General features: G+C 34.5%; 1 protein-coding gene across 1 annotated transcript; it reads left to right on the top strand.

Annotated features, from left to right (window-relative positions):
- The first annotated feature begins 448 nt into the window (after positions 1–448).
- Positions 449–7230, top strand: LOC128244028 (inactive carboxypeptidase-like protein X2). Its single transcript, XM_052962046.1, has 4 exons — positions 449–625; positions 3967–4154; positions 5357–5503; positions 7084–7230. The coding sequence occupies exons 1-4, from the start codon at positions 481–483 to the stop codon at positions 7228–7230; spliced, it is 627 nt and encodes a 208-aa protein (XP_052818006.1). The 5' UTR covers positions 449–480.
- Positions 7231–8914: the final 1684 nt, after the last annotated feature.

Genomic DNA, 8914 nt, shown 5'->3' with positions numbered 1-8914 from the left:
AACATGATTCGTTTAGAAGTCAATCTCGGATTTAGGGCGGAGTTAAAGTCAATATACAATGCTTATATTCCTCTTGGTATCTGATTTCTTCTATAGACCAATGCCAATAGAGAATGTTTCAATATTTCTGTTCATCATTTGACGAATGCATCAGTCGGGGTTCTCCCGTACTATTTTCAGTAGACGGGCAGAAGTGAACTCTAACATACAAGTAATTCTAATGTCATTTGCAAACTGTAATTAAAACAAGATGAATTAGAATTTGATAATCGAAATTTTCCACAGTAGTCAGTTTCACTCTGACGTGCTTAGAGTTATAGTATCATCATGTCTTTAAAAGTTGCGGTGTTATTTGTATTTCTTCTAATAGCAACAAAAGTTGAGGCAAACGAGAAAATTCGAGCAAAGGTTTATGCAGGGAAGGAGGTCACATCATGGACTTCAAGAAGTTTTGGTGTTTCGCTTATACAATGCCAAACCATGTGCGTCTTGGCTAAAAGGAAGTTCACAAGCAGGATTTGTGGATATGACAAAGTATCTAAAACATGTTTCTATAGTTTCGACACCGATTGTAACGTCATCAGTACTTATGAAACCACAAAGGTTGTGATTAAACCAGATGGTGGTAAGTTAATATATGTTGTAGGTTGTGACGTAGATATATGGCTTGTTCCCCGAATCGGCGGTTGTTTAAGATTACCCAAGACATAGACATAACATATGCATATATTATCCATTTGATTGCCATGGAAAATATTACATAAATGTTAAAAATAAAGTAAGAGGATGTACGTAAAAATATCGAATGAACTAAAAAAAAGAGTGCAATGGAAAAAAAACTGACTATGAAAACGGTTGGGCCGGTGCCTATTTCGTAGTTTGGGTCGGATAACCCGAACCTTATGTATTTTTAGGCCAAATAGAAAAAAAGACTGTTTTATTACACATGTGCAATACAGAAACATATGTAATGGTTATTTTAAATCGGAAACAAGGTTAAATATGTGGTTAATGAAACTTTCAAATGTGTTTTTTTTCGGGGCGGATCCAAATTACTGATTCGGGGGTAAGTTGGATGTCGGAAACAAGGACAATGACTTCCAATTTGCCGATCCGCCACGAGTACACACAAACGATACATTTTCCTGCATATCTAAAACTTATAATTAAAGAAATAATTGATATAACAAATGTTGTTTATATAGGCTTAACCAAATTGCGCATGTATTTGAAATCATCGTCAAATATATTCCGATACAATTTTAAAATAAGTTTTGTTTTTTTAATTAAAAGTATTGTGACTCTGCCTATCCAAATCACCTTTTTTATCACGCAATTTGTCATACCCATGTTAAGGAAGACGCATTCTTCGAATTCTACGCGCGGTAGAATAATGAAATGCATGTATATTACGGTTGAATCCGTATGTTACTTCTTGTACATTTGTCCCCTCTACTGAGATCATAGCATGCCCGGAATCGATCTAAAACACTATTTACAAAAAATATATATTTCATCTAAACCCTAACAGATGGGCTATTAGGAATATTTCAAAATATGTATGTAATGCTATGGCAAAACATACTCTTGCTCTTCTTATCGCTGCTTTTTTATTACACAATTCACATGCCCTAAATTCATAAGTGTGTGCCATCCCAATATATATTATGAAGTGAGTGTTTAACCGTGTTTTTTCTGATATTGCACATACACTGAAACAGGATTATATTTCTCCACCGACATATTGTTTTTAACCTATCATTCCGGCCAGCCCCCCGTACCTCACAATTGATTACCACTCAATAACTATATAACAAATTGACCCAGAAGCTTCATTGAGTATGCAGGTTGATCATTGCCAGTATATGACCCCTATATATTTTGAGATCAGAAGATCGAGGGTCAAGGTATCAGTGACTTTGATATGTAAACCGAAGGCATGCACAAGTAAATGGCTGATATTGCAAATTCACTGAAACTGGAACTGTTCTAAAATATGCATTTAACGTCTTTGTATATAAATAATAACATCTCTCCTCCGACACATTGTTTTAACCTGTCTGTCTGATTGTACGTCACAATTGGTTTCTAAATAATTATGGAACGAGTAGTACCCAGAAGCTACATACTTCGTATGCAGGTTGATCATTACCAGTCGTTGATCCATTTTGATTTTGAGATCTGTACTTCAAGTGTCAAGATCACAGTTTCCCTATCCAAAACAGAAGATACTTTGTGTCTTAGAATTGAATAGTTAGTACGCGAGTTGATCATGGCTAGAATGGAGCCTTTTGATTTTGTGATCAGTAGTCGAGGTCGTGGTGATCTTCAGGTGAAACACGATATAACCGCTCAATAACTACAGAACCCTTGAACGCAGGAACACCATACTTGGCATGCCAATACGCATTTGCGCTTAGTAACTAAAGAACACTTACACCCAGGATCGTCATTTTTGATATTCATTCAAGTTAAGTCATGCCTAGTAGGTGACCGCTATATTTTAGGCCAGTAGGTCAAAGGTCATGGTCGCGAAAAAAGGTTTTTGCTCGATTACTAATGAACAACTGGTTCCAGGATATTCATAACTGGTATACTAACTGGTCATGACAAGGAGATGCACCCCATTGTTTTTGAAGTCAGTAGTGAGGGTCACAGTGACCGTCAGGTTAAAAACGATTTGTAAGTCACCAGTCCGTACGTCACACTTCGTTTCCGCCCAGTAGCTGTGGAAACTTTCGACCTAGGAACTTTAAACTTGGACTTCATTTTCTTCAAATAATTTACATTTTCAAATCATTTGGAATGAAAGATTAGCGAATACATGTCGCTTTTATTTTTAATAATGTTTTCCTTATTTATTCCCAGTTTTAGTACAATGATGTTTTTTTATTATGAAACTCTATGATCACACAGTTTTAAACCTTTTATTTTATAAGGTAGACTATGTGGGATCTTAGTTTCTAACAATGACTGCATCGTATCTTTGAAAAGGTTTTGCATTAGGTGCTCTGAATTGTATTCCTCCGTCTGCAGATAGAGTTGGGATCTCTAATCATAGACTTGCCTGGGTTTGCCTATACGTGTATTATTATTTGTTGTATTGATAAGTGTCCTCAAGTTAATGCATAATTTGATAAGATTTACCTTTTGCGTTTTATCTTTATTAAGGATTGTTGGGATAAGAGTGAGCTTTGTGCACATAAACTGGTTTAAACCCCCAGTAAATTTACTTTGTACTGACCGTTCCAAGGCGGTACCTAACAATTCTTGATAAACATACCTATTTTTTTATATATAGTATGTATGCACTGTGCTGTTTGTGGAGTTTTGTGCTGTTCTTCTATGTTTCTTGTTTGTGATTTTGTGTTCTTTGTCTTTGGCGTTTGCCCAGAGCCACTAAACCGGGTTTTTGCTACTGAGCTTGTTTCTGTAGCTTTTTGCATAAATATTGGACCCAAGAACTTCATAAATAGTATGCAAGGCAGCCATAGCCAGAAGTTGACCCTATGCTGGATCGTTTAAAGTTCAATGTATAAATTTAATGTCCATCATTGATTCTTTTGCAGATATGACCAGCGCTGACAAGCCTGTTTTTTTAAAGAAGTAACCTCTAGTTTCCGATTATCAACAATAGCCTTACAATTATCTAACTGATATTCCTTCTATATTCCAAGCACTTGCTTGACGGTTGAGTAGGAACTTATTTTGCAATAATTATGTTTAGTGATTCTGTGTTTAAGACTGCTAATCTGTTAAGAATGCATTAAACTGATTGGGCATTTCGGAAGTACGCAGGCAACACGAGCTTAACACTAAAGTAAAATAGATTTTCATTATGAAACGTAGAAAATGGTATACATTGTCACTTTTATACATATTTAGTGAATATTCAATTAAATATAAGGCATGCTAAAATTGCTGAGGTTTTAACAACTTGAAGTTCACTGAGCTTTCTTTTCTTAGCTGATGCCTGTCACAGTACAGGGTATCTTTTGAACGGAGCAGAGCCTGTGTCAGACGCCCAGATAACCTCCTCGACTGATAACAGTCCGAGTACGGATAGCCGAGGTTTTAGACTCTATACCGTGAAGACTGATGCACATGAGGGGTCATGGGCTGCAGGGATCCCTGACACGTACCAGTACATACAGGTATAAATGTACATACGTTGTAATAGATATTCTGTCCAGAGAACGACAATAAGTTGATATTTGCTTCGTATATACTTTCCATTGAAAAACATATTATAGAACTACAGTCCATAAGTAACATGTGTGTATACACTACGATCAATGTCAGTCAAAGTGTGAAACGAATTCAAACCAATCAATTATCAATTCAAAGTACATGTATAATCAAAAACATTTAAATTAATTAAATATCTCAAAATTGTTATAGCCTTTTGAATAAAACGTTTGACCTTAATATGATGTGTCTCAGAAAATAACTATTATATTTCGAAACAATATTTATGTAAAAAACTACAGAAACAAACTCAGTATCCAAAAGTTTAAACATAAACCCTGTTTAATGGCACAGGGTAAACGCACAAACAAACAAGAAACATGGAACAACAGCACAAAACTTCACAAATAACACTATCGTGCATATTTACTATATAAAAAACTAGGTAATACTATGTAAATCAAGGATTGTTAGGGACCGCCTTGGAGCGGTCAGTAAAATGTTAATTTACTGGGGTTTTTAACCAGTTTACATGCACAAATCTTATCCCAACAATCCTGAATAAAGTAAAAACGTAAAAGGTAAACCTTATAAAAGTATGCATTTACTTGAGAAAACTTAATAATGAAACAAATAATAATAAATTAATAGATAAAACCCAAGTACTTCAATGATTAGGGACCCCAACTCTATCTGCAGACGAAGGAATAAAATTCAGAGCACCTTACGCAAAAACTTTCATACTTGACAGTGCAGTTATGTTGATTCTCTGCCTAAAATGACGGTTGATCTTTACAAATATTTTCAAATCTACAAGAGCTCAATAATATAATTCAACATTTTGACAATAATGCCTTCTTGTTAAAAACCGGGCTATATAAATCATCATAAGATGACCATTGGAGTGACTGGATTTGTTACACCCTAAATCGATAAAATGTGAAAGAAATAATCCACGGTTGATGTGTGGAGAGTAACGAATTTTGTCACCCGTTCATATCAGACAATGACATTACAAATTGTGTATACGACAGTTGGAATATATTTGTCCGATTTCAATAAGGACCTGGGAAAGAACTAATAAGAATAATGATATATTTCATACTGTTTGATATGGTTTAATTCATTTACATAATGTTTAATATATCTTCACGCATTTTTCTACCAGGTGCGGTTCTATCGTCTAAAGCACGTTTCAGGTGTGGCTTTGCAAGGGAAAGCCGACTACGGTCAATATGTGACCGCGTACAAAGTACTCTACAGCTGTGACTGTGCTAGCTTTCGTACGATCATGGACACGAATGGGTATGATAAGGTAAGTGTATAAAATAAAAACACTCTTAATTTCAGTGTGTTCTTCGGGTAAAGAATTTAAACCTTTTATGATAGCTATGGTTCCATCGTCTGTGGTTTTGTGACTAGCAGCTTATAAAAATGCATTTACATTCAAACAGGCAAAACCTGTTTTGAGCATATCGAAGAGTCTTTCGAGTGAATTGGGATAAATAGGGTATACTAGTTGATAATTAAGTCTTGTGTTAAAGTAAGTCTTTCCGACTGCTATTATTGCAGATTACATGTCTTCCAATATGTTTGAAACTAAAGCTCAATATATCATAAAATTATATACATGCATTTATCTACTGTAAAACTCAATACATCATACAAACAACATAGAAGCATCCATCTGCCATGAAGCTCAATATATCACATACACATGCATACATACATTGTAGAATTCAATAAATCATGTATGCATTAATTAATAATATCTTTCATGAGTTTCTGGTCCGGATATGAATGAAGTCGATTGCACTGTACAGTCTTAAGTAGCATGGTTTTTCGTGATGTTTTCTTAGATCGTTAGCCAAAAGTTCAAAATTGTTTTCACAATCGACGTCCATTTCGTCGTTTTCCAAAAAAATATTTGTCATTCAATTCGCTTATAGGTAAAATACAACTGTTATATCAAACCGTTCAAAGTAATGCGAGAATATTTAAAGACTGGTTATTCCGAACATGTTTTAGGCAAGGAACACACCTGTCAAAACAATTGCAACGAAATGGCTGCCCTTTAAAACGTATTTACAGCACACTCATATAAGGGCGGGTTTCGACAGCCAATGAAAATGGTCCATTTCTCTATTCCAGTATTTGGTGATCTTATTAGTATCTGCTGTAAAGCTAAATTATATAACAAAAAAACCAGCTAAACGCATATCATAGTTTATCATATAAGATGGTAAAATGGTGTCATTGTATACGCTTGTCTTTATTTGCAGTGTCAAACATATATTAAAATAAAACAAAAACTACAGATACACGTTTACAGAAACACGGAAACAGGATACGTTTGTTACATCGATGTTGCCAAGCCCGTTACCTTGATAAACATCTTCTCTTTTATCATGTATTTTTGATTGTTAAATTCATTTCGATCTTAAACTCTTTAAGTACATATCGAAATAATTATACATGTAGTAAGAGAACGAGGCAAATTGTTATATTGTATTTGCACTCAAACAGCGAATACAAGATTTACACACATCGAAGTGTCCATTTAACTATAGAGACCAGATAATCTTAAGAAAATATTTCAATTTGGAAAGTTCAATTGTAGGAATTAAGCCTGTTTCTATAAATCTGGGAGACTATGTAAATCTGCACATTTGTGTAATTTGAGCCTGACTATTTATGAGCTCTACATATGTTAACATGTCACGTTCAATTATAAATTATACAAACCAACGCATATCGGTGAGTGGTGTTCGACATTAGATTATATACAGTATTTTATAATTGTAACCGCTACCTAAATCTGTAATTTATCTTGTAGGAAAAATAAACAAACGCAAATATAACGCATTGTGATACATTATTCAATTATATCAATAGGTATTCGCTGGAAACACAGACGATAATACGGTTGTTACATCAATGTTGCCAGTGGAGGTGACTGCTCTCTGTGTCCGAATCAACCCAGTCACGTACAAGGGATGGCTCGTCATGAGGTTCGATATTCTAGGATGTCCAGTGAACTAAAAAATAATTTGTGATGTATGCTTGCAAACAATTTGACTGATTTTTTTTTTCATTAGATTAGATGTCCGTTTTTCTTGCAACCATTTCATGTATAGAAACCAGTACTCGTGGCCATTGTGAGACCTATACCATTTCATTCTGCCACCCTCGTAAGAACATTTCGACTCAGTTTAAATAATCTATAAAATGGTATATTTTCTCAACAATAAAGGATTTGATTTGTAATGTAACTTCTAAGCATGAAACATGAAAGTCGATGCGTTTGACTTTAAATTCAACGTGTGAGTCGGGGTAAGGTCTACGGTTGTAGACGTAAACCACTCATCTGAGAGGTTGTAGTCTTGATCCCCACCAGGGTGAGAGTGATCAAGTGGTTTAATTAGCCGCCTGACACCCAAATGGGTTGTGGGTTTTATCCCCAGCATGGATGCACTGATATGGCCTCTCAAAAACTAGTAGTTGTTTCTACCCACGAAATGGACACGAGAGTGATTTATTCATATGTTTATCTGGCTTTACGATCGTGCTTTCCAAATTAATTTAATTGATTAACTGTACAGATAGTTTTTGATTTCAACATCGATGTTTCCTAGAATTTGCTGAGACTGTGTACAGTTTTCAACACAATAAGTAAGACAAAAAGGCCTTTGTTTACAATTTTTCTTCTTTGTGAGCTTTTATTACACCTCATACTTCCTTATCAACACATTTTGTACACATAGCCACCATGATGAGTAGAATATCCTTTTCCTTTCATTATGTACTTCGTTTCCTGTTAGAGAAATGAGCTTTTGAATATATCTTTCAGGATCTGACCTCGGTCGAACACATCCCAAAGTAATAAGCCCTTATGTGCCATTTTATACGTTCACAAGTGTGCATTTTGACGGAGGTGTACGATTGTACTTCGAATTATGTAATAGTTCGTTGATGTTGTTGTTGTTGTATTTTTTCTTGTTTTGGTCCATTTTTTGCTGTTGTTGGGGATTTTTTTTATTGTTGTTCTGCTTGTGATTCTGTACAGTTGACGTCATAAATCTGATCAGAATGTTGGGAAGTAGACACTTACAAATTTAAACAAAATCATGATAAAAATTCAAAATACGAAGGAAGCTATAATTAGAATTGCAAATTTTGAAAAAAATAAATATAGTTTTGATTTAATGTGACCTATTTCAAATTAAAATTTAATCGAATGTAGAAATACGACTAACTGATCTAATCTAATATCAGCATTTGCTTTCATATTATTTGACCCTCTTCCAAATACTTCTAAACATTTACTAAATGGTTAAAGAAATTATTTGCATGTACATGTACGTTAGAACAGATGTGTAATCGACCTTATTTGCTAAATAAAAAAATAAAATTATGTTGTTGCACTTGTTGATGTTGTTGTTAATTATCCTGATAGTAAACATGTTTAAAAACAGCAATATGGACTTAATGATTAAAAGAGTTCATTGATAGTTATAATAAGCGTAACCCTGTAAACCTTCCCACTCCAGCACATAATTAGGACATATGATTCTTAAGGACAAGAAATAAGTTTACGTAGTCCGCACATGAGAACGACAAAATAGACGAAAAAGACGCTTGTTAATTTAGTATGGGCAAATATAGGGTGGTAGGATAATAGTCAGCAGTTATTGTGTATGTTGGCTTTGTCATTGGAGTGAAGCAA

Source organism: Mya arenaria, chromosome 8 (assembly GCF_026914265.1).
Source record: "Mya arenaria isolate MELC-2E11 chromosome 8, ASM2691426v1".
Taxonomy (NCBI): domain Eukaryota; kingdom Metazoa; phylum Mollusca; class Bivalvia; order Myida; family Myidae; genus Mya; species Mya arenaria.
This window is presented reverse-complemented; position numbering and strand designations above follow the sequence as displayed.